We start from the raw sequence: 26,321 nt of genomic DNA, 5'->3' as shown, positions 1-26,321 counted from the left end.
GGATTTGTTGACACTGTGAAATTTTGAATCAACATATTTTTCCTTTCAAATGTTTCTCGGATTGAACTTTTGATCTGTCATCTACGTTCTATTCTGAATAAAATATTGACATTTGCCATCTCCACATCATTGCATTCAGTTTTTATTCACAATTTGATTAGTGTCCCAGCTTTTTTGGAATCCGGTTTGTACACGGCGTGCTGCGGGGAAAAGCCTGTTCTAATGTTTGAGTCTAAGGTCTATTTGTTGGCACCTGGCGGCTCTTTTTTGCTTCTCATCCGTCTCTGCTCTTTCACGTGATTCAGTTTATTTTGAAAGGTTTCCACAGGATCTTGAGCTTTATTGTGAAAGGTTTATGTGGAACATAAACAAGCGGACACGCGATGGTGTTACCGTCGTTGTTGCTAACGACAACGCATTAAAACAGGCGCTTGTCCGTCCGTAGTGTGGTTGTATTAAATATAAGAGAAAGAGAGAACTTTAAGAAATGAATATAGCCACTACAGTGACCATCAAAACATGAAAAAATATTGCTGTAAACAGTTTATTTTGCGACACCACAAAACAAACGATAGTGTAAAATGAAAGAACGTTTTTATATCGTCATCTGATATATATGGTTATATCGAACAGCCCTAACATCACCTGTCTTCACCTGCTGGCCATTAGACAGACTGCAGGTTAAGGCAGTCCTGAAAATCCTGCACCCAAACTTTGCACTCTAACCAGCTATTTGGCTGAATGCTGAAGACTAAAGACACATGTCTGCTCTGATCCTGCTCACACTGGAAAACACTGTGTGTGAGAGAAAGAGGGCTGGATGGCAAGTGTTCATGTTGGAAGGAGAATATTTGTTTTCAGAGGAAATTCTGCAGAAATTCTGCCTGAACACAAGCAGAATGAATCCAGATGAATTCCACACTGGGACCATCACAGCGAGGCTGCTGTCCAAAACAAAAGCTGCTCCAAGGCTTCACAAAGCTTCTGCAGTCCCACTCAGTCATATTTTCCCTCATGGTTCTGATGGAGCTCATGGAGGAAGGGCTGCTAACTGTAATGTTCCCGAACCCTCGTCTATGTTAATGTGTAACACTGCAGAGCAAACAAACAGTCTAGAAACGAATTGTGTAAAAAGCAGTTGAAGCTTAGTTGCTCTGGACGTTAGCTCCAAAGCAACTAACAGAGATTTAATGAGCAAAAGGAAACTGTAGAGTTAAACATGAATCACTTCTTACAATAAAAGGTGTGTGTGTGTGTGTGTGTGTGTGTGTGTGTGTGTGTGTGTGTGTGTGTGTGTGTGTGTGTGTGTGTGTGTGTGTGTGTGTGACACAGAGAGAGCTGGATGGGAAGAATTCATGTTGGGAGCAGAACATTTGTTTTCTGAGGAAATTCTGCAGAAATTCTGTGTGAACAGGGTGAGAGGCGGCAGCCTGCCCATACGGAAAAGAAATAGTAAAAACGTATATGATTTACTCATGAAAGTGGCCACTTTCGCATTACTTTCATACATTGTTTTAGTAAGTATCAGAAACATACAAGTTTCATTATATAATTTTTCAAGGGATATTATATCTGTTTTCACACTTATATGCTTTTCATACAAGTTTCACACAAGACAGATACAAACTTTATAAGATTTATGTATATCTTTTCCATATGGGTGTCGCAGGGCTCTCGTGTATAGCACATTTATAATTATAGATATAATTACTAGGGGTGCAACGATACACAAAATTCACGGTTCGATATTTTTTCGATACAAAAAATGTTCATGCCTTTTTAATTTGTCATTGATTAAAATTATAAATATATATTTTAACTCAAAAGTACAGTTTTTATATGTAATGTTGCTGAAACAACAAACTAATTTAAAAAATAATAAATCTATCTGATGGAGGAATCCCTCATCTTTGGAAAAGAGAGTTTATTACAGAGAAATGGCTCTTTTCAAAATAAAAGCTATACTATACGCTTCTTCTGGGCTATATTCTCAGCAGCATATTAAACATATCATATTGTTGCGGTTTTTTAATTTGTTGCGTTTTTTAACAGGATATTTGCAAAATGGTCTTTGATCAGTGGTTGATGATCAATTGTCATAATAATTTGCATATTATTGATCAAGGAACTGAGCTCACAGTCATTATGCAGATGTCCTGTTTATGAGGTTGGAAACCTGCAGTCAGCTGAGACTGAACAAGTCACCTGGTGATGACGTTTGTCCCACTGAAAACGTCCAGGTGAACAGTTGAACTACAGGGCGTCACAGCAGTTTACGACAGTTCGTATCGTGTTACGGTAGAGTTAAGCGGTGCAGCTGAAGTAAACATGCGGTAGTGTGAGAGAAGACTACGGTAAGCTATAAGCGTGTAACGTTGACTGTGAATGTAGGCGGTTTGTCTCCGTTAGCTTCCCCGGTTAGCTCGGAGCATTGTAGCTAGCGCCGCAGTGCTAAGCTAGCGGAGCAGCCGCGGTGCGTGTCGGGAAAGCTGAGCGGCCACACCGAGGGAAGTTTAGTGTCCTCGGCTCCAGCCTCAGGGCGCAAAAGCAGCTTGAAGTTATCGCGCCAGTCTCCGTTAAAACCTCTGACAGGTTTGAAGCTTCGCTCTCACAGAAACAAACTGGTTCATGGCTGAACTTCTCCTGTCGTTTGCTCAATAAACTCTCCCTTATCTACACTGGAGCCCTGCTGGTTTTACTGGACCGGGTGAAAATGTGGCTGCACTGAGTCCGCGTCCGTGCTGTCCCCCGACTGAGCTCCGTGCAGACCCCACAGGCGTGTTTCTCACCCCTGCAGCTCTTTCTCAGGTTGTTTCTAATGATGTCACATCGTTGTTATATTTTTCTATTTTGCGCTTTAAAAGTACTAATCTGCCGACTAACCTACCAGTGAAACCATTCACCAAGTTAATGTTTGCCACGCGTCCTCACTTAGCACCAGCTCTATGATTCAGTCTGAGCAGCAGTGACCCTGCAGCTGAGGAAGCCTCCACCTCATGATGCAGGAGCAGGACACTTGGGTGGAGCAGCTGCTTGGTGTTGAGTAGGTTCTGAAACACGGACAGGAAGGTAGAAAGTGTCTGCTCGGCTCACAGCAGCAGCAGCTCTGTCAGACCTTTGTCACTGTTCAGAGCTGTCACTTACAGAGGGCAGTTATTTCTTTAATGGTTGCTGTATAAACACAGTTGATTTGAAGCAGGAAGGAGGGTAATGTGACTTCTCTGGGAGGATGTGCTGGACTGCAATCGCTCCTAAAATAAAGGTTTGGATGTGTGACACAAACCATCCTCAGCTAAAGTGCTTTAAGTTTAGACGGCGAGCACAGAGATCGCTCTGCACTCGGGCCCACGCTTGGCTTCGGGGCCGGCCTCCATCACAGTGACTGCAGCACTGCGGTCGGTGTAACGCCTGTCTGTCGTCTGTGTTTCTGCAGATGGAGAATTACAGCAAAGCTCGCACCGTGGAGCAGCCGTGCGTCTGTCCGTTCCCCGGCCTCACCGCCGACACGCCGGAGATCCACGTCAAAGATGGCAGCAAGATCCGCAACCTGCTGCGCTACGCTCTGAGCCGCATGGAGGCCAAAACCCGAGCGGCTGACGAGGAAGTACGACCTCAACCCGAGGAAGGCGGCGTAGAAGCACCGCAGGAGGCCCCGGGCCGGCCGCTCTGCAGACATGTTGTCTTCACCGCGAGCGGGAAGGGCGTCTCCAAAGCCATCACGTGCGCGGAGATCGTGAAGCGGCGTGTGAAAGGGCTGCACCAGCTCACCAAGCTCCTGTACGGCACTGTGGAGGAGGTGTGGGAGCCGCTGGAGCCCGCCGCTGGCCTCGACAGCCTCACGGTCAGCAGGAACCTGCCTGTCATCTGGATCCTCCTCTCCAGAGAGCCGCTGGACTCCAACCAGCCGGGGTACCAGGCGCCGGGCCGCTACGACGCCCTGTGGACGCAGGCGGCCAACAGGGAGGAGGGCGGAGGGTTCAGCGGGCAGAGACCTGGACACAGGAGAAAGCGAGGAGGGGGCGGTGGCGGCAGAGGGAAAGGATCCGGCCGTCAGAGCGGTCGGTCGAGAGAGGCGGCCAAAGGACAGAGTTGATTCAGATTTCTGAAGCAGCTGCTTGGAGCTCGGAAACTTTGTCCTCCTGAAAAGTCGTAGCTGGAGACGCAGCTCTCATCACGGCTGCGACCACGAACGGGGAGTTTGTGTCCGTTTGAATCTAAGAAGAGCCGGAAACTGCACACGTCTGAGAAGATGTCCCGCAGAGTTAAATCAGCTTTAAGTTTCAGAGTCCCCGAGTTTAATTTGTGTGTGAGCTGATAAGAAAGCAGGAGGCGAGTGTTTCTCACACTGAACTTTGCTGTTTGTAAAATAAATGATTTTATTTACAAGAAGAAAAAGTTTGTTTGTGGGTTATTAAAGTGGTAAAACCAGGTTTATTTTCTCCCTTTAATTTCAGTTTCTGGGATCACGGCTGAATTTATTTGTGCTCGATTAGCTTTTAATTAGCAACCAGCCGAATAACGTGATAAGAGATGGAGAGGAGGCCCTGCTGTGCAGAGCTGGGGCCACATTTCATAATGATGCTGCTTTGCTAAACGTGGGCGATGCAGCTTCTCTGCACGCAGCTCGCCTTGACCTGACGCCTCCTTTGACGGCCACCCTCCCTAACAGTTTTGATCCTGCTGAGCTCTGGATAGCTTTAGTAAGGTAAGGTAACTTTATTTATACCCAAAGGCAAGGTAAATTTGCTTTACAGAAAAATGACAGCATTTGACATCCCTTTAAAAACACACATACCTAGTAAATATATAAAACTCACTGTGACACATACTTTAAATTTCGAATCAAAAACAGTTCTTATTTAATTCAGTGACAGCAACGGGGACAAAGCTATTTTTATAACGCTTTGTCCTGCATCTCGGAAATAGAAACCTCCGTCCTGAGGGAAGAAGCTGAAATTCACCCCTTAGAGGATGGGAAGCATTTTTAAGGATTGATAAAGCCATCCTCTGTACCTGCTCAGAGTACAGGGAGGCTAAACAAGACTGTGGCTCACCTATCAGACGACTGGACCATCTCACTATCTGATTTAGAGAGTTTTTCTCTGTGACAGAGGTCTGACCAAACCATGCCACCAAACAAAAGGATAAAACAGACTCAATAAAAGAACGATAAAACAAAGTTAAAATTTTTTGGTCAATGTGGAAATGAACAAGTTTCCTAAGGCAATAAAGGTGCTGGTGACCCTTTTTACAAACTGATTTGCAATTTTGATCAAAATAGCTACTTAGCCTTTCTTCAAAAATCAAGTGTCTGCTTAGGTTTGTTGTGTTTGAGCTCTCTTTGCTCTCAGCGTGGAGCTTCCACATTAGCGTGTCAGACGAGAGCGTTCAGACATGTGAGGCTGACCAGCTGGAGACGAGCCGCCTGATCGCTGCGTCTTTAACAACAGTTTCCTGCCACCTCTCTCTCTCTCTCTCTCACTCACACTCTCACACACACACACACACACACACACACACACACACACACACACACACACACACACACACACACACACACACACAGTGTGTGTAAGTGCTGAACCCACAAAATGTCAGTGCTCACATCAAACTGGCTCTCACAGGGAGCTGTTTTTATTGGACTTCATTACTTGGATTTCCAGAGAAAACTGAGTTCAGTCAGTGCTTTGGATGTTTGATCCCACAGGCAGCCGAGGTCGCACACACATACTTTGTTCAGTGATCGAAACCTTACAAAACAGGTGATTTTAGGGTTTTCAATAAGTGCTGCATCTGCAGGAAGTGACAAAAACACAGCATGGGTTGTGGACTCTGCACTAGACTTACTGATCCGTCCTCCCCCGAGGAGCTGCAGCCCTCTGGTTTCCTTACTTGGTGGGGAACTCGAGGGCCGGCGTCCTGCAGGTTTTAGATGTGTCAGCTGGTTTAAACGGCTAAATGACCTCCTCAGCATGTCTTGAAGTTCTTCAGAGGTCTGGTAATGAACTAATCGTGTCATGCAGGTGTGTTGACCCAGGGTCAGATCTCAAACCTGCAGGACACCGGCCCTGGTAACTGTTGCTGGGATTTGGTGTTTTATAAATAAAGGTACTGGAATTGAATGGAGGACCAAAGCCTAGAGGTCATCTCAGGAGGTTGGCCAGCTGTCGTCTCCTTTACAGATTTACAAAATCTAAATCTTTAATCCAAAGCAGGAGCCGAGCAGGTGGAGGCGGTCGGCATGGTGACGAAACCGGGTCACATGATGGCACATAAGGAGTGCCGACATGCAGCTGCCGGGCAGGTGTGTATGCTGACCAGGTAACTGAACAAAAGTGAAACTAAAGAGGGCGGGGACAGGAAGTGACACTGACCCGGGACCACAGAACCAAACAGGAAGTGGATTCAAAGAGAAACTGAGCTTGTTGAACTCTGCTGTTCTCCATACAACCCTTTGAATCTGCCTCCCTGAGTTCAGCATGCAGGCTTGAAGCTGTGTGTGTGTGTGTGTGTGTGTGTGTGTGTGTGTGTGCGTGTGCGTGTGCGTGTGTGCGTGTGCGTGTGCGCGCGCGCGCGCGCGCGCGTGCGTGTGTGTGTGTGCGTGTGTGTGTGCGTGTGTGTGTGTGTGCGTGTGTGTGTGTGTGCGTGTGCGTGTGTGTGTGTGTGCGTGTGTGTGTGTGTGCGTGTGCGTGTGTGTGTGCGTGTGCGTGTGTGTGCGTGTGCGTGTGCGTGTGCGTGTGTGTGTGTGTGTGCGTGTGTGTGTGTGTGTGTGTGTGCGTGTGTGAGCAGTCTGCTGGTGATCCCGGTGGCATCTTGTGTTGCTCTTGATCCTTTTATCTCTTCGGTCGGCCTCCTCAGGCTCTCAGCTGCTCACAGCACAAGAGGATTACTCCGTTTTCCTGCAGCCATCTGCGGCCGGAGTGGGGAATGGGTCGGTTTGGACAGGTACAGGAGGGGTTGGGGTTGCTCCTGGTCTTCTGGCTGACGATGGGGCTGGAGCCGGCTCAGGGTCGGCACCCTCTGCCCATGCTGTGGCTGATGCCGGGAAGCTCCAGGTTGGGCGGAGAGAATCTGACGGCAGACGTGGCTCCGGCTGTAAGACTGGCTCTGCAGGACCTAAAGAAACAACCGCCACCGCTGGGGAACTACGAGATCCAGCTCCAGCGGCTGGACTCACAGGTGGGTCTCAGACCCGGTGATTCGCTGCCTCTATGGGGGCACAACTCTGTTCTAAAAACTGCTTTAGCTTCTTGAAACCAGACGAGATGATTGAGCAACAGCACGTGCTCACCAGGCTCCAGCTCCTGCTCTCTGGTCCTTTTTAAACTCTAATGGGACAATAATTTAAAAAAGCATGTTTTAGACCAGGAAAGTGTTACTGAGCTCAGAGCTCATAAACGTCTATGTAATTAGATGAGTCGCCATCTGCTGGTCATATAAAGAAAGTTAAAGATAAAGGAGGTTAAGCGTTAGCTTCACTCCGAAGCTGTGCCCGTGTTTATTTATCTGCAAAGGCTATTAAATATGGGCAATTTTCTAACTGATCTTTTTTCCCGTGTTGGAACAAATACGTCTGTTATTATTCTCTTTTTCTTTCACTGCAGAATTTCACACTGCAAAGCAAAACAGAAATAAATACACCAAAAATAGATCCGTAGCAGCAGATTTTACTCTCAGCCTCGTATCTCTGAAACTATCAAACATGCACGTTTTTCAGATGTGGACTCTAAAGCGACCACATGCATGTAATGAACAAACAACTAAAAGATCTGAACGGAAAAGGAAAAGTTATCCAAAGAGTTTCTTGATGCGTCATCCAGGTGAGGACGTCCCAAAAGTAATTCTGTTCATCTGGACGTTTTCAGTGATGTTACTGGAGCCGTTCCCCAGCTATCTGCGAGCGCTGCTCGTGACCTTTGACCAGTGGCCATGAAAATGTGCTTATTAATGATAAAGGAAGTGACCTCACAGCCGTCACGCTGACGCGGACACTCAGTAGAACCTGCGGTCAGCTGAGACTGAGGAACTTGGGTGATGATGAAGTGTTTGAAAACGTCCACATGAACAGAATCAACCTTTTTGGACTTCTAAAAATATTTCAGGTCATATTCAGGTCCATTGTTGGAAGCCTACACCTGGCACAGGTGGTGCTGCAAAGCTGAATGATGTTTCCGTTGAACCTCTGAGGCTGCTCCATGTTCTCGCAGCTGAAACATGCATGAACTCGACCCGTGTCACAGCTATTCTCACCTGTCTTCCAGTGCGACCCTGCTAAAGCGCTCAAAGCCCTGTTTGATGCCATGTGGGCGGGGCCGAAGTACCTGCTGCTGTTTGGAGGGGTGTGTCCACCTGTAACGGCGCTCATCGCTCGCGCTCTTCCGGCGCTCGGCCTGGTGCAGGTGCTGACCTCAGCCTCACAGTGGTGACGTAATGCAGCCGTGTATATGACAGGTAACTTCTGCTTTCCCAGGTGTCTTTTGCGGCCTCGGCTCCCGGCCTGTCCAACAGGAAGTTGTACAGAAACCTGTTCAGCACGGTGCCGTCAGACCGAGCGCTGAACCAGGCCGCCGTGAAGCTGCTGCAGCGCTACAAGTGGACCAGAGTCGGCGTGGTCACGCAGGAAGGACCCAGACTCTCCGAGGTGAACGTGGGGCGTAGCTTCAGCCTTAAGCATGCACTCTTTCTAATGCCCAGCAGGGGGCGCGTTTACCGTGAGAACATGAAACTACTGTGCACCTGATCTCTGACCTCACTGAACATCTTTCTGATGACCTGCTGGTTCTCCTAAGAGTCAGGAGGGCTGGAATTAATGCGGCGTTGCATTCTGGTTACCAATCCTTTACCGTGAGAGCGCGCGAGGTGGAGGTGAGAGGCCGGAGGACACGGCCTCTCACCTCCACCTAGAAAACCTAAGATCTCAATGATGAAAACAGCTGAACCTTCAGAAACAGGCTGTTGTAACCAGGGGCCGACGTCACAATAGCCATGTCCATCTTTTATATACAGTCTACAATGGTGACTCTGAAATAATGAAGATTTTCATGAAACTCTGATATCGTGGACTTAACCAACATCATCAGTGCCTCTTATATTTATTTCATTTCTCTGAATCGTAGCTGCACTAAAACCTAAAAGCAGGAGCCAGGAGAGCACGATGAGCTCTGCCACTGCAGCAGAGTAGGAGGGGTGGATAATGAAACAATCTTAGTCGTGTTTTTAAAGAAAGAAATTCTTTGTTTTCAGATTCACGTGTGAGTACTTCGTCTCTTCTGCCTTTTATGTTGTTTCTTATTTTCAATGTGGGTCAAACTAACCGGCCGATTTAAGTTGAAGGAATCTGAACTCTGAGGAAACCTTTAAGGCTTAAAGTGAACTTGCAGTTTTTTCACTTATGAAGTACTCACAGTACAATGAAGGAGAGGGACGGGTCTGTGAATGTTAGGGAATAACAGCCTCATGACGAAGCAGCTGTGAGACGTCCGACTACTTTTATTTGTGCAGATGAAGAAGGACCTGATCAGACAGCTGCTGAGAGCCGGCGTTCACGTCGCCGTCGCAGAAAGCCTCTCTGGAGACGTCTGCGGCCGCCTGAAGAAACTGAAGGTACAGGCGTCCCTTTACTTTTGCTCACTTCAGTCTCTTAGTGCCGTCAAAGCAGCTGAGCCTCATCCCAAACTCAAGGATTATTACTCGCTCTTATTTTGAAGGATGAGGACGTTCGCATCATCATCGCACAGCTGGAAGATGAGTCTGTGTCTGAGGTGTTCTGCTGTGTAAGTACTCTACAGAGCCAAAAGTATGTGGACACACTTTAAGGGCCTTTTAATCTTCCAGGGTTTCTGTAATAACATTTCTGGCTTTTCCAGATTTTAGCGTAGAAGCCTGTGATGGACACGGACCTGACCTGGTGGATAATAAGAGCCTGTTGTCTTGTTTCCTCAGGCGTACAGACTGAACCTGTTTGGAGCTCGGTACCAGTGGCTCGTAGCTGGCGGAGGAGCAGCTGGGTGGAGGCTGGGGTGGAAGTTTTCTGGCTGTACGGCCAACAGCCTCCTGGTGGCGGCAGACGGGTCCATCCGGCTGCAGGTCCGAGAGCTCGGCAACGCCAACACGCCGGGAGTCTCTGGACGGGTCAGAAACAGTTTGAAACAAACATGCAACAGTCAGGCTTGTAGAGCCGCAGGCAGCGGCTTTAGGCCACTGCTCTCCCTCACACTGGGTACAAAAGATGGCCCCACTGATGCTTTTTGGCTTTTGGAGCGAGAAATGATTACGCTGGGATACGAGGGAGGAGCTTTTCAGCAAACTGAACCTACAGACTGTGAGGGTTTCATCTACAAATGAAGCCAAAAACATGGGAGTCAAATTTATGGGCACTGACTCACTCAAAGTCGGCCTCAAGTGGTCATTAGTGGAACTGCAGGTTACGGCTTCAGGTTCCTCGCAGCCCCCCGAATCTGTGCAGGACAGATGGAGAGTTAGCCTGAAATACTAGTAATAATAATGCAAATATAATAACTTTTATTTAGATATAGCACTCTTCACAGAGAAGAACCAAACTGAGCTTTAATCAAAGGACAACTTTTGGACTTTTGATCATCCTTAGAATAAAGCAGGTCCTTTAATGGTGGCCTTGTCCTGCAGACTCCTCAGGACTACCAGGACTCCTATCTCAGGCAGCTGATCCAGGAGGGGTCAGAGGTCAGCTCGCTGCACTCCTTCGCCTATGATGCCGTTTGGGTCGTTGCCAAAGCTCTGAGCCAGGCGACGCAGGCGGCGAAACAGAGAGAGAAATACAGCCCTCGGAGGAACGTGACGGTCAGCGAGGAGGAGGTGGCGAGGATGTTGCTGGAGGCCGTGAGGAGCACGCGGTTCGAAGGAGTCACAGTGAGCAGACACACAGTAACGAGCGTCACTGACCACACGTGGTCATCAGGCCTTTCAAAACAGAGCGTAGACGTCCAGCTGAAAGGCTTGAAGACCAACTCGCCTCACCGTGAACATGTTTGTGCTTTCAGGGTCCGGTTTTCTTTCGGAACGGGGAGAGAATGACGTCGATCGAGCTGCTCCAGTTTCAAGGTGCCAAAGATCCTGAAGTTAATTTGATGTAAACAATGATTTCGTGCTATATCACCATCAGTCAGTGATGAATCCATGATGTGTGTGTGTGCTCAGTCAGCAGTGGTGTCCTGGTGGGGGAGTTCAATACCAGCACCCAACAACTCCGCCTGATGCACCACCTGCTCAGGTTCAAAGGTCAGAAACTAAACTTACATTTTATTTTGAAAGGCATCAAAACTGGAAGAGATGAAGAGTTAAAATGTAAAGCTGCGGTGAATTGCACCGTTAAAGCCGACCTGCTGCTCGGTGACGATGAACCAAAGATAAACACTGATCAGATGTGCTGATGCTGCAGGTCCAGGACCAGCTACAGACCAGCCTGCTGTCCTTCTGCAGCACCGTCACATCAGCCTCCGCCTGTACATCGTCATATCATCGGCTGCCGGTGTGACCGTCATCATCGCTCTGATCGTCCTTTTCTTCGTCATCGTCAACCACAAACGCCGGTACGACGTCTGTAAGTTCACCGACACGTTACAGCAAACAGTGAGAAACTGAGCGCCCTCTGCCCGCAGGCGGCTCGGCTCGGGCGGTGCATCCCAGGACGAGCTGCTCCTGCTGGGCGTCCTGCTCTCCTCCTCCTCGGTGCTGTTCTCCGGCCTGGACGAAGCCTCGCTGTCGGACTGGATGTTTGGGGTTCTTTGTTCTGTGAGTTCCGCCTGACCTGAGTCTTACACGGCGACCGCGAACTGAAAACACACAGCTCTGTCCCAGAAACAGCACGAGGCTGGAAAAATCGAGTATTCGTGGTTTGGAGTTTTTACCAGAGAGTTTGACTCAATCACAAAGACACGCAGAGCAGTTTTTAGCTCAGGGTGATGCAAAAAGGATTAAAGTATGTGGTGTGAACGGTGCTCCTTGAAATATTTAATAATCATAATCAATTATGAAAATTCCTCCTTAATATCTGTCTATCCATCCATCCCAGCAGGCACACCCTGAACTGGTCGCCAGCCTGTCGCACACAGAGACACACAACCATTCACCTCACATTCACACCTTAAACTGTGGGAGGGTGGGGGCGTACCCGGCCTCACTCCTGCCTCTGCTGGATGTTAGATGAACTGCAGTTTATGATTGCTGGAGGTTTCACTAACTGTGAGAGATGATAAATGATATTCTGGGTCCTGCAGGTCCGTCTGTGGACTCTCGCCGTGGGGCACACTGTGGGCTTCGCTGTGCTCTTCACTAAAGCGTGGAGGGTCTACTCGGTGTCCAGCATCAATCAGAAGGTAAATCAGCTGCTATAGTCTGCTCGTAGTTTCTGAACTCCTGTGAGCCTCAGACTATAAAACTATGAAATCCCTGAAGGCTTGTTTCTGATTGTTTCTCTGTACGTCCCACAGCAGAGCCGAGCGCCGTCAGCAGGCTGCGTCCTATTCTGGTTATTCCTGGTGGACACGCTTGTTTTAACCTCCTGGCAAATCCTGGACCCCCTCAGATGGGTGGTGCTTCAGCACAACACAGAGGTCTTTAAATGCAAATATTTACTGTAAATCACAGCAAAGGGGTTGATGGGAAATGCATCTGAGCTTTCATCACCACTATTGTTTATCAGTCAGTGATTTAGTGAAAATTAGAAATAAAAATATATTTACTGTTTTACTGCTTTGAGAAATCCGTCCATCCATCCATATCCACCCTTACTGCTGCTGAGTGGACCCTGGCCCCTGCTGCAGATGTAAACTGAAGATCATTTGTTTGTGTGGACTGACGCAAACCAACTGTTCTGGTCTTTCAGGGCGACGCTGCTGAGGAGGACGTCATCATCCGGCCGTACTCTGAACGCTGCAGCAGTGTTAACATGGAGCTGTGGCTCACTGTGGTCTATGGATACAAAGCACCTCTGCTGGTCAGACTCAAAGTTCTTATCAAATATCTGATGTTACGCTGCAGTTTAGGCCAAGTTGCAATCTTTAAGAACTACTATTATTATTATTATTAATAATAATAATACAGGCACACCCTGTATGGACCACTCTACTGCTCTGTTTTACCACCTCTGCTTCTCATGTACAATGAACAGAGCCTTAGCACCAAATATAAATTGTTGCAGATGGAAGAAGTCCTATTTTGAGCCATCCTACCTCTATTTATTTTCTTCTTTATCTTTGCAGAGCCTCTTTAGCATCACAATAAATAAGATTTATAATAAAAAAAAACAAATTGTTTTTTTTTTAAATATAAGAACATAAGTTTCCTAACATCAACATTTCTATTCCTGGACGTTAAAACACATGCACAGTTCACTGAATAATGAGCAAGAAGAAAACAGTTTGTAGCCTCATTAGCACCCCCATGCGGCCATACTGTTCATCACATGCCATAAAAATAGACTTCGTCCTGGGCAAGTAGTATATATTTAAAAAAAGCAAATAAATATTTTTATGCTGATATTTAAAATGTGAATTTTATAAATTAGCATCCATGTAATTGGTTTTGAGACGTGTGACAAATTAGAGGTTTGATTTATTGATAATCAATTAGAAAACCAATCAGTGATTGTGATCTCACAGATTTCTCAGTTTGAGTTTGTTTTGTGATAAGTTTCAGAACAAAAATAACAAAGATGCTCTAATATCAGTAATGTTGTAACTTTTCCAGTTTTAAAACTGTTAATCATCAGCTGATTGAAACCAGATTTTTATGGCAGCTGTGATCCAAGTTTAACAGAGTCCATCCAAGACAGAGCTGCAGGATCAGAGCATCAGCAGCTCATCATGAGGGTCACTGGATTTCTGCGCTTTGATAAAACCTGATGTTTTGTCTTCAGCTTCTCGGATGTTTCCTGGCCCTGAACATCTGGACCGCAGAGGTCAACGAGCCGGCGGGCAGCGGCAAACACCTGGCGCTGAGCACGTTTGCCCTGACGGCGTTCAGCGTGTCAGGAGTGTTGGGATCGCTGCTGATGTCCCACAATCCTCCAGTTCAGTTCTGTGTGAGCAGCATCCTCATCCTCTGCTGCAACCTCTTCATCCTGAGCGGGTGGTTTGGACCGAAGGTCAGCGTCACGCCTCGTATTTTCATTCTTTCATTTAGACTTTGAGTCAAACGCAAACCCGCTGAGGGTAAAAGACTCACGATCGAGAGATGTCCGCAGTTTAGGTCACACCAACAGATGCTGCACATCTGGCAGGACCGATGCTGCGTGTTGGACTCTTGCTTGTTTTCTATGGCAATGAGCAAATGTTACCCAACAGGAGGCCATGACAGGCTGAAGGGCAGTCAGCTGTTAGGTCGCAGACAGATGCAGACACCACTGTTTTCGTGGCTCCTCCTTCATCACACATGAACGATGATGACTGACCTTTGTCTACTTGCAGATTGTGTTTGTGTGCTGGAGCGGCGGCGGCCTGCAGCAGGCGTCCGGGCTGCAGGGTGATGCTGCACAGGAAGATGAAGATCAGCTGAGCAGGTTGAATCAGCAGCTCAGGAGTGAAAGTGCACAGGTGAAGCGTGTCAGCTGCAGCGAGAGAATAGAAGCACAACACAGAAGGAACAGTTTTATAACCGACGCCTGTTTTTCCTTCCTTCAAATTAAATTTGATGTAGTTTGAAGATTTGGCGAGCTTTTTCTCCACTTCCACTTAGATCCATAATTAGTTGGACAAAGACAGTTTTTGTCGTTTTGCATCTGTACACAATCAAAACTATCAAAAACTTCTACCACACATAGATTTTAAATCTAATAATGAAGACGTGAGTGAAGTGCAGGCTTCCACAGTCACTGACGCTGAGAGTTAAACTTTACTGGACCAATGAGCAGCTTCACTTTGATCCTGTTATGTCAGGGGAAATGAAGCAGATAAAATCACTGATGTTTATTCAAAGTGTTGAAATAGTATTTTATCGCTTTCATACACAAACATCACAAAATGTAACCAAGCCAAGAACACTTTGAAAGAGGTGGCGTGTCATTGTCCGAGTCTACAAGCAGGAAACAGCTTCATGAAGTTCACAGCAAGCTGCAAAAGGCTGGTTACACTCACGATGGCGGAGGCAGCGTGATGATACGGGCATGCATGGCTGCCTGGAGCCAGCTCACTGCTGATTACTGCTGATGTGACCGAAGCAGTGGGCTGAACTCTCTGCTCACATTCACACAGAGCTTCACAGTGCACGTGGATAACGAGCAAATCAAACTGCACAAAGCAACCCAAGAGTTTCTCACGGCATGAAATGGGGTTTTCTTCCATATGCAAGTCATCCAGATGTTCTTAGTGCAGTAGAGTTATTAAAACAAAAATGAAGGCAGAGACACACAAACCAGCTGAAGGTGCTGCAGGAAGAACCTGCACTGCCTCTGAAAACAGAGATCGGTGTAAGAAAATGTCTCTAATTACTAAACAGTTCATGCAAAGTTTTTTTTTAAATTCCTTAAATTAAAGTTGAACATCTGGACTTTGATCTGTTATTTAAAACTCACTGTGGTGGAGTAGAGAGGCGGCGCTATAGCAAATTATAGGCTTAAGCGTGTTTAACTACTTAAATGGAGCTTCACTGAGACAGTCTGTCTCTGTCGCTGTCTGCGCTTCATTAAATATTGGTTGGATTTTAATGTTTTATTCCCAGATGTGCATTTTTACGTGTGTGGTTTGTTTGTTTGCAGCTGGATGTGGAAATAGAAATCATCAGAATGGAGCTTTCTGAGACATCGGGGACGTTTCAGCGTCTGATGAGAGACAAACACGGTAATCATCACTCGCTCTGAGAGTTAAACATATGTACTCTGTCAGTGTGTGATTCCTGATAAGTACATAAAAGCATTTTTCCCGTGAAGCAGCCGAAATCGGATCAGTGACTCATGAAGCTCAGATCTGTGCGAAAAACAGAAACAGCGAGAGCGAAGCTTCGACCCTGAAAGACATCAACTCACCCGAACAGTGAGTCCAACACACAAAACACCTGAGGGAAACATAGCAAACATTTTCTTGCTCATGTGTCTGTAAAGTCAAACGTGTATCGATAATTACATTGACATTATCTGGAAGTCCCACAGGATCTTGGCTCACTGAGCACGCGGTCGGTTGGGGCCATCTTCCTGATTTACTTGTGTATGCTAGTTGTCTCATCCTGTGGTAGTGACGCTTACTGCCTCCATGTCCTTCTTTTCACTTAGCGTACAGCCTCAGGGTGCTGGCTTTAGGGTGAAACCCTCCATGCATGGTGAGGAGCTTCCTTGTTTTGATGTTAGTGGCGTCTATTTCAGGACCTGCCTGACCCTCTGCAGGAACTTGGTAGTTGCAGCTTTCCTAGCGGCCTCTTCATGGTTCCCATCTACCTGTGGGATGCCCAGGTACTTGTAGCTGTCCTCTATGTCTATGGGATTGCACTTCTGGAAGTTTAGAGTATCTTCCCTCTCTTTGTTACCATCCGACTACACTTCTCCAGTCCGAACGACATTCCAATGTCATTGCTGTATAGCCTGGTAGTGTGGATCAGTGAATCGATGTCTCGTTCACTCTTGGCATACAGCTTGATGTCATCCATGTACAGGAGGTGGCTGACAACTGCTCCGTTCCGTAGTCGGTATCCGTAGCCAGTCTTGTTAATGATCTCACTGAGGGGGTTCAGGCCTATGCAGAACAGCAGTGGGGGCAGAGCATCTCCTTGGTAGATCCCGCACTTGATGGTGACTTGTGCTATGGGCTTGGAGTTGGCCTCTAGTGTTGTACGCCACATCCCCATTGAGTTCCTGATGAAGGCTCTCAGGGTCCTGTTGATCTTGTACAGGTGTTGGCATTAGGCAGTGAGGGGCATCGAGTCATGGGCCTTCTTGAAGTCAAACCAAGGCAGTGCACAGGTTGGTCAGTCTGGTCTTGCAGTCTTGGGTGACTGCTCGGTCTGCTAGTAGCTGGTGTTTCTCCATCCACGTATTGAGCCATGTGTCTGTTCATCCACTATGATGCCTCGCAGGTTCTTCCACATGGTCCTGAGTCAGGTTATTGGCCGGTAGTTGGATGGGCCAGTTCCTTCTGGGCTCCTTTGGCATCAGGAGTGTCCCGCCTTCAGTTAGCCATTCCAGGCGTCTCTCATTGATTAGCAGGCAGTTCGTTTGTGCTAATTGATGCTAATGGAGTGCAGTCAGCTTCTTTTGCCAGTATAGGTGTCTGTCATGTCCAACTCATCATACTGGAGACCCTTTTTGGTATGTCTGCCACTGTGATGGTTACTGGTCCCTGTTCAGGGAGGTTGCCATGCTCTGCTCTTAGATCCACTAAGGCCTTCTTGTTATGTTCTGCGTCCTTCACCCATATACTCTTCCAGTATTGCTCCATCTCCAGCCTCGGTGGTGTTGTTCTCATATTGGTCCCCTGCCACTGAGAGTACACCTTGGACGGGTCTGTGGAGAACAGCTGGTTTATTCTCCTGCTTTCCATCTCTCTGGCGCACCGCTTTAGCCAAAGCTGTGAGTCTTTGCTTGGCAGTTTCCAAGGCCTCAGGTATGGACTGCTTGCTGTACTTCTTAGGTGTCCTTTTCTTCATCACACCTTTCTGCAGCTCTGATAGCTGACGAAATTGCTCCGTTCTACCTTGATCGTGGCCTCTAGTTTCCTTCTCGATGCTACTCCTTGTGACTGTTCATCAAGCATCTCTGTGAACACTGGCTCCCCCTTGCTGTAGAATTTGTGTTGTACCTTATCGACCTCTACTTGTGACAGCATTTACATCTTGCCGATGTCTGTACACCGAGTTACCAGATGTTTCGCTGTCAGTTTGCATGTCGGGTATCAAATATTCCAGAGATCCCCTTCATGTAACCCCTTCTGCTGGGGTTACTTAGTCGCATTCCCACAGCGCCCTGTCCTCATCTGAAGATGAACATATTTCTGTGAATAATGACATTTTCCAAATTTCAGTGCAGTTTTCTTGCATAAATATAAACTTAAGCCAATCAGTGTCCTTAATAAATGTATTTAACAGAAAAATGACACATTAGAGGCGCGTGAATATTTGAAGTGGAAGAAGTTTTACTGCTTCTCTTCCTGTCTGTGATTTCTGTCAGCATGCGGCGCCGCCTGTCGGTCCAGCTGCCCATCCTCCATCATTCCTACCTGCCCGCGATCGGTGGCGTCAGCTCCAGCAGCTCCAGCCTGTTCGGCAGCCAGGAAGTCTTTGTCGATCAGCACAATAACTCACTGTACACCTGATGGCAGGAAGCTGCAACTTTGACCTCCTTGGGAAAGAAATATGAGACTTTATGCTGCGCTTACACAAATCAGCCAGAACATTCAAATCACCTGCAAATATTTTAACCTCGGTGTTTGAGGTGTGTTGGGGAGGCTGCTGCCATCTGGGAGTGCCACGACCACCGCACTGTGAACCCAAACGCCCAAAGTACTTAAATAAATTAAGTAATGTAAACTTGATTTTTAAAAAACATTTATACTCAGTTCATTTTACATTTTGTTCCATTTAAGTTTAATTTAACTTATTATTTTTAAACAAGTTCAACTATTTTGCATATTAAGTACCTGCTACTTAAAAAATTAAGTTAATTTTACTGATTTATTTAAATGATATGGCAGTCATGTTTGGAAGGTTTCAGGTCAGTTTGACCCCAAACATAAAGACATTAGTCTGACGTAACAGCTGGACTGATTCTGAGGAGACAAAGGAATAAAAGTAAAATGGCCTCGACGTTTTTGTTTCATTGCTTTGTTGTTGTTTTTGTGGTTGCTTTTATTTCCTCTTTCAAACATTACATAAACATTTTAAACATTTAAAAAACAATTTCATTTAAAAATAATGAATTTGTTGGGCATTTAAAAAATGTGAGTGTTTTATTTACATTTAAAATGTTTTCAAATTTTCTTTTCTTCTAATAAAGAAGTGAGGTAATTTCCTGTCAGATATGAAGCTCCGCCCACTCGTCTGCAGTTGATAATTTTGAAATGTGAGTGGGCGGGATTGAAGACTCATCTGGAAACACCGGCACTAGTGATGGGAATTCTGGGGGGTTTAGGGAGCCGGCTCTTTCAGCTCACAACCGGCTCTTCAGGTTGTTTTGTTGCTTTAGTTAATTTATTATCAACAACAATATAAAATTATCCACAAAATGAATATTTTTTCTGAATCCTTTAACATCCGCAACTGAAAATAGTTGGAAATAAAGTGCAGTCATGTTTGCAGGTCTTTATCAGCTGAGTTCTGTCTTGCTGGGTCTCATAGAGCTCTGGGTTGGTTTAGGTGGTTGTGGTGTGTACTGCAAGATGCTCCAGATGCAGCAGCAGTTGACACACTGGCACCTTCATTGATATCACGCTCAACTGACTGTGTTTTATCTTCCCCTTGCACTGATGGGTGGACAGCTCTCAGGTGCCTGCGCAGGTTGTTTGTGGCTCTCTATGATATCCTTTTCTTGCAGACTCTACACTCTGCCTGCTGTTAATGAAATTGAAACGGTTCCAGATTTTGCTTCTTTTCTTGATGTCGCTCATTTTCTCTCGTGGCACCGTTAGCTAACAGGTAATAAGCTAATAATGCAGCCACTTCATATGAAACTGGAGTGATGTGATCATGACTTCTAACAGCTGTTAAAAGACAAGCAGCTGCATTTCGGACTAAGTGTTCAACGCTCAAATAAAGAGAGCTGCAGAGGTGATGAAGGCATGAATATGTTTTTCTAAACCTTTAAGAGAAAGATGAGGCTTCGTCTTGGCAATTTCAGGTAGCTGATAAAAACAGATCTTCTCACCTGTGGACACTTTCTTATCTAATTTCTAAGAGCGATTTAAAAACACTCTGAAATTCCTTGCAGTCTGGGAATGATGACAAGCAGGAGGTGGTACACCACACTAGGAGGAGTATTCTCTAATAGCAACAGAAAAAGACCGCTCTGACAGGTATGATTTAAACCATCATAAAACTGTGACTCAAGACCAACAACGTGTTCAAGTCACAATAAACGAATGTTATGATCAACTGTGTCAAAGGCTCAGCCAAACCTGAAAGGACTAAAACAGCAGAACAACCTGAGCCAACAGTAAAAAGAAGGTCAATACAAACTCGTAAAGGTGCCGTCTCAGCACTGTGACGAGATTTAAAACCAGACTGGAACTCTTCAGAAATGTCACAAAGTGCCTGAAAACAACCTCTTCCAAAATCTAGGAGTTTCCAAAATTGGCCTGTAATTAGAAAGAACATTTGGATCCAGATTTTTGGGTTTTTTTGGTTTGCACAACAGCATGTTTGAAAGCAGCTGGTACACAACCTAATGACAAGGAAGCATTAATTAAAAGTAAAATACTAGCCCCAGTAACATGAAGAGCTTCCTTGAAAAGGTGGGAAGGGAGGACATCCTGAGGGGGATATGAAGGTCTTAATTTATGGGCTCAAATTGTGGTCATAAATATTTTGTACTTGTAAATCAGGACTTGTGTGTGAAACTCTGCACTCAAGTTTCAAGTTACAAGTACGAATTTTGACCCTATTTTTCTTCCTTTCGTCTGATTGGCCAATGTCATGTCAATCATAAATTTAACTATCCAATCAGAGAACAGATGGGTTTGGCTTTTTTGAACTGCAGGTCCTTGAAGGGTGATACAGTTTGAAGCTGGAGGATCTCTATATAAATATCCGATAGCAGCTAGGTCCCCTAACTTTCAGCAGCTGTTGAAAGGATAAAGTTGTGCTATATCAGTGGTTAGAAATACATCATTACTTTAGGATTAGTTTAACACAAAGTCAGGGCTGACCCGGGACCATGGCTGTGAGTCACAGTGCGCAGCATAAAAGTCCTTTCACATCGGACGCAGCATGTGCTGCTAATGCTAACTGCTAACTAAAAGCCAAGGATCCAGGATTTGTTGCTGGCTGCTGGGCTCTGTGTGCAGCAGCTCTACCTGTACTAGATGCACCTGCTCCTTGTCGTTTCTATCTCTGACTTTATGTCCTCTACAAGAGTTTCTGTTTCTTTTTGCTGGTTCTTCAAATGTTCAATAAAAACATGTATGCTAATTCATAATGAAGAAAGCTTTGTAAGTATCCCCACTAGTGAAGACTGTCATTTCCACAACACTGCCCCCCTGAGGTTCGCAGCGCTGTTGAAAAGGCTGTGGAAGTCCCTGTATTAAACACGCAGACCTGTGACACAAAAATCACCAAACTCGGACGACCACAGACTGTTTTCCTTCGTGGTGATGAAAGAAAACGCTGGGCTGGCATGTAAAAGGGCATTTATTCCCTTCAAAGACCTGAAGCTCCATGAAACCCTCCTCCAATAGCCAAACCCACCTGTTCTCTGATTGGATAGTTAAATTTGTGATTGACATGACATTGGCCAATGAGATGAAAGGAAAATTCGTACTTGTAACTTGAAACTTGAGTGCAGAGTTTCACACAGATTTTTTTGGCTAAGTCCACACAAATCTTTTTTACACACACAAATCCTGATTTACAAGTACAAAATATTTATGACCACAATTTGAGCCCATATCAATTCACTGATTACTTCCTGTAAGACAATGAAAGTCCCAGACTGCTGACAAACAGTAGAGCACTTAGAAGGTGGATCTAGGTCTAACACTGAAGTATTGCAAAGTTATCACAAAGTGCAGAGGAAGCCTCTGTAGGAACAGTGGCACCAGGGTTAATTACCAATATTAAAGAGAACTCGGGGCTTGTGAGTGTTGGTAGAAAGGACGTTGGACAGAAAAGCAGATTTTGCAGCTTTAAAAGTGACCTGATATTTTGATAAGTAGTCGTGTAGGATGCCCGAAGACACCTGGAGTTTGTCCTTCTTCTACTTTCTCTCTGTGTGACGACTGAGAGTGTAGGTGGGTTATTTCAGCCAAGGTTGATGATTTACTGCGTTTAGTCCTGAGTGGAGCAGCAGAGTCCCTCATCCTAGAGTGCGTTAGGGTTACAGATCAGCTAGCTCTTTAACGGGTAGGCTGGCATCGTAAAGAGCAGAGATAATGAAAGGAAAAGTGAACAGCGGTCAATGCATTTAACTGACTCGCTGTTCAACTCCGGATTACACAACATCATATTAAGCATCACAGGGAAATGATCCCACAGTCTTTGATTTCAAACATTCAGGCCGTTTGACAGCACCAGATCGAGTGTGTGACCTTTTCCATGAGTTGGCTCGCTCACCCACTGAGTGTCGATAAGGGCGAGGAAGGCCTTTTAAATCACCAACAATTAAAACATGGTCATATCCTGGATCATTGTAACTCTTTGTACTACGGTCTTCCCTCTTCTCTTCTTCTTAGACTGCAAACAGTCCAAATGCAGCAGCCCGCCTCTTGACTGGTACCAGGAAATTTTGCCATATTACCCCTGTCCTAGCTAGCCTGCATTGGCTGCCCATAAAGTACCGTATTCAATTCAGAATATTACTCCTTACATTCAAAACTATTAATAAATTAGCACCAAGTTATCTTAGTGAACTTCTTAAGCCACATACTCCTGCTAGAACACTCAGATCTGCCACTCAACTACTTCTGACCCAACCCAGATCTCGACTGAAGTCTCGGGGTGACCGTGCGTTTGCTCCGCCTGCCCCGGTACTGTGGAATAACCTTCCTCTCGACCTCCGCGCATCTGATTCCATTGCACTGTTCAAATCACGACTAAAAACCCACTTATTCAATCTTGCCTTTCCCTCTAGTTAATATTTCTTTTATGACTTTATAGCATGCACTTTTATGCTCATTTAAATTCTTGCTTGCTCTGTACCTGTTGCTTTCCTGTGTGTCACTGACAGCTACCTGCTTGCATACTTAGTACTTGCTTTGGTCCTATTTCTATTATCCTCCTCCTATACTCTATCTTACTTGTTAAGCACCTTGGCATACCCTTGGTTTTTAAGTGTGCTTTATAAATAAAGTTTATTATTATTATTATTATTATAAGACTCCCCAGCAAGTCAGCAAAATCAAGATTAATATCCTTAAAGCATTTCAGTGGATGATCCACCACAGTGCAGCTGTGGAGTTCAGTCACAGCTGGGGTAGAAAACAGGTGAAAGTTCCCAACAGTGAAATTCATTTTTAAATATTGAAGCTAGACCTCCACCTTTACCAGAGAGATGAGAAGTGACCAATCGGGAGGAAGGAGTTCTGAGAAACAAGAAGACTCACCAGGTCGAAGCCGAGTTTCTGTCAGGAATATAAAATCGAGTTCTGACAACATGAAAAGCGATCTGGTGTTTAACGGGGACAATCACAGCGTGATCACATCGCTGCTAACAGGAGCAGGCAGATTCACACCACCTCTGTAGGATGCACCCACCGCCATAGAGGTGGAGGCAGGGCAGAGGGAGTGGAACGGGGTGGATCCGTTAATGAACACTGAATCTGTATCTGGACCCTTTCGATGTGGAGCAGCAGCGGCTCTACTCTGAGCCCCTACCGAAAGGCTGAACTCCTCCCCCTATCTCTAAGGAAGAGGCCAGCCAACCTTCGGAGGAAGCTCATTTCCACATCTTGTATCCGTGATCTTGTTCTTTCGGTCACTACCAAGAGCACTCCACCGTTTTTGAGCTGAGGACCATGGCCACAGATTTAGAGGTGCTGATTCTCATTCCCAGCCCTTCACACTTGGCTGTGAACCACTCCAGTGCGAGCCGAAGGTCATCACCTGAACAGAACCACAAACAGAACCACAAACAGAACCACAAACAGAACCACATCATCTCCAAAAAATTCAATTCAATTCAATTTTATTCATATAGCGCCAAATCACAACAAAAGTCGCCTCAAGGCGCTTCATAGATACAGAGAAAAACCCAACAGTCATATGACCCCCTATGAGCAAGCACTTTGGCGACAGTGGGAAGGAAAAACTCCCTTTTAACAGGAAGAAACCTCCAGCAGAACCAGGCTCAGAGAGGGGCGGGGCCATCTGCTGTGATTGGTTGGGGTGAGAGAAGGAAGACAGGATAAAGAGATGCTGTGGAAGAGAGACAGAGATTAATAACAGATATGATTCGGTGCAGAGAGGTCTGTTAACACATAGTGAGTGAGAAAGGTGACTGGAAAGGAAAAACTCAGTGCATCATGGGACTCCCCGGCAGCCTACGTCTATTGCAGCATAACTAAGGGAGGATTCAGGGTCACCTGGTCCAGCCCTAACTATATGCTTTAGCAAAAAGGAAAGTTTGAAGCCTAATCTTGAAAGTAGAGATAGTGTCTGTCTCCTGAATCCAAACTGAAGCTGGCACCTGAGATCCTGAGACCACCCAAGTGGAAACCTTCCACCACTTGGCTACACCTAGAAATTCTGTCCATAAAAATTATTAACAGAATCTGTGACAAAGGGCAGCCCTGGTGGAGTCCAACACCCACCAGAAATGAGTCTGACACACTGCCAGCTATGCAGACCAAGCTCCTGCAACGGCTGCATAAGGATCAAATGTGCCCGAAGCTACAGGCCAGACACCACATACTCCTGAAGCACCTCCCACAGGATACTCCGAGGGACACGGTCGAACGCCTTCTCCAAATGTTCCACGACCGGGACGAAAACCGCAGTGTTCAGTTTTACGTTTTATGTTATGTCAACTTATTTCAACGGGAGACTTCTTAGCCAACAGGCTACGATACATCTGAGGAATGTTAAAAGATGCCCCCGTAGATGATCCCTGTCTAGAGACAGAACAGGCATTTCGGACGTACTACTCATTGAAACATAAAATGACATGTTTGCTTTAAAAGCATCAACATCAGCTCCTCTCTGACAGCATGCTGGGAGTTTGTAAAAATCACTGGGTCTTCATTGATCACATGATCACACAAACATCTGGAACAGTCCTGACACACTAAGGAACAATAATATGAACAACTTCCCTGACTGGAGTTTTAAAGGAATTAAATCCTTGGAACATATATTCAAAGGAACAGACTTTATGCCGTTGCACAGATTAGTTGGACATCATGGGGTTAACAAGAACAGATCTTTGAATATCAACAGATTAAATCTATTATCCATTATAGTAAATGCCATCATGGTCCACTTGGGCAAATGTACATGTTGAGCATTTTGTTTGGCCTTCAGACAACAATTCTGATTTCCACACTGCCAGACAGGACAGTGGGTTCCCTGCAACAATCGTTCGTAGAAAAACGATTCCTTTCCCTGTGAGCTGGGTTTGCATTGTTTCTGATCTTCGTGCAGCGTGCACATCAGCCCCATACACACTGCTTTACTCTGAAGCTCATAACCCACTGACTCCTGTTTAAACCTGTGAGCAGAAAATTAGGGATAATTGTTTGGGACAGAAGCTTTGTGTAGGTTGTTTGTTTGCTTTTTGGCAGCTCAGGAAATTTTGAAGTCACGCCATCCAGCATGAACGTTGAGCTTTGGACAGGGACGGCTGCAGCTAAGCTGGTGAGGAGAGTTTAGCTGCACTGCAGGTGACTGTAGAAGCAGTTTTACCCAAACGAGTGCATCGAAATTCACTTACAAACTCTCGTTCACACCCCAAAAGCTCGCAGCTCATTGATCCAGCCCGAGTCCTTTCAGACTTCAAAGCTGCTCTAACTGTCGGGCTGACATGGACACGGACGGGATGACTCTGTGGGAACAGCCCGAGTTCCTCTGGCAGTGAGGGCCTGGGCTCCTCATGACTGAGGAAGATTCATGGTGTTTATAACCTGCAGCTGAGGTGGACTTCAGACAGTAAATCGATGAATAAAACAGGAACATAAATAAATGATTAGCCCAGTAATCGCTCATGCCCTTTGGATGTCTGAGGCCCATCAAGGAGGAACTGCAGCTCACAGAAAACTGATTCTCTGCAGAGTGCTGCGATGACCTGCTGATGATGAAAACTGCTGTTTGCCATCAGCAGTGTGGAAATCCCAGCTCGTCTGCCAAGAGACAAACACGAGCGCAGGGGGGAGACCGTCACGCTGTCGGGACTATGAAACTTCAGCTGCATGTAGCTGAGATATAATGTACGAATTGTGAACATTCTCAAAACTGTATTGTACATAGGTTATACTTTTTTATTGTGTGAACTTTATTTTTGTGGAACTAAGGTTCCGTGTGTTATTGTTGAAGTGGGACATTAATCAGTGTAACGCCACCTGCGGCCACATTGCGGGTGTGGGGTTTCCTAGCCAGAGCTGTACGGTAGTGATGTGCGATACCACTGATTTCCTTTCCGATCCGATACCAAGTAATATTCAGGGTGGTATCGACGATACTGATCCGATACTTTGTACAAAACGGATTTTATTTATTGTATC

General features: G+C 45.9%; 2 protein-coding genes across 3 annotated transcripts; both read left to right on the top strand.

Annotated features, from left to right (window-relative positions):
* Positions 1-2,211: 2,211 nt before the first annotated feature.
* rpp25l (ribonuclease P/MRP 25 subunit-like) lies at positions 2,212-4,344 on the top strand. Of its 2 annotated transcripts, none has more exons than XM_080897651.1 (2): positions 2,212-2,354; positions 3,434-4,343. In XM_080897651.1, the coding sequence occupies exon 2, from the start codon at positions 3,434-3,436 to the stop codon at positions 4,091-4,093; it is 660 nt and encodes a 219-aa protein (XP_080753777.1). In that variant the 5' UTR covers positions 2,212-2,354; the 3' UTR covers positions 4,094-4,343. The 2 variants fall into 2 exon arrangements, with proteins under 2 accessions (XP_080753777.1, XP_080753778.1); XM_080897652.1 differs by lacking the exon at positions 2,212-2,354 and adding an exon at positions 2,363-2,808 and having other exon boundaries at positions 3,434-4,344.
* A 126-nt stretch (positions 4,345-4,470) lies between these two features.
* LOC308406569 (gamma-aminobutyric acid type B receptor subunit 2-like) lies at positions 4,471-18,795 on the top strand. Its single transcript, XM_080897650.1, has 21 exons — positions 4,471-4,705; positions 6,213-6,304; positions 6,859-7,179; positions 8,262-8,399; positions 8,471-8,641; positions 9,502-9,603; positions 9,708-9,773; positions 9,943-10,131; positions 10,645-10,887; positions 11,019-11,079; positions 11,176-11,256; positions 11,417-11,567; positions 11,637-11,769; positions 12,255-12,353; positions 12,468-12,590; positions 12,863-12,973; positions 13,895-14,122; positions 14,445-14,570; positions 15,731-15,812; positions 15,902-16,004; positions 18,128-18,795. The coding sequence occupies exons 2-21, from the start codon at positions 6,242-6,244 to the stop codon at positions 18,270-18,272; spliced, it is 2,736 nt and encodes a 911-aa protein (XP_080753776.1). The 5' UTR covers positions 4,471-4,705; positions 6,213-6,241; the 3' UTR covers positions 18,273-18,795.
* The last annotated feature ends 7,526 nt before the right edge of the window (positions 18,796-26,321 follow it).

Source organism: Rhamphochromis sp. 'chilingali', assembly GCF_963969265.1.
Source record: "Rhamphochromis sp. 'chilingali' genome assembly, chromosome: 11".
Lineage (NCBI taxonomy): Eukaryota > Metazoa > Chordata > Actinopteri > Cichliformes > Cichlidae > Rhamphochromis > Rhamphochromis sp. 'chilingali'.
Note: the sequence above shows the minus strand (reverse complement) of the source record. Positions and strands in the feature narration are given on the sequence as shown.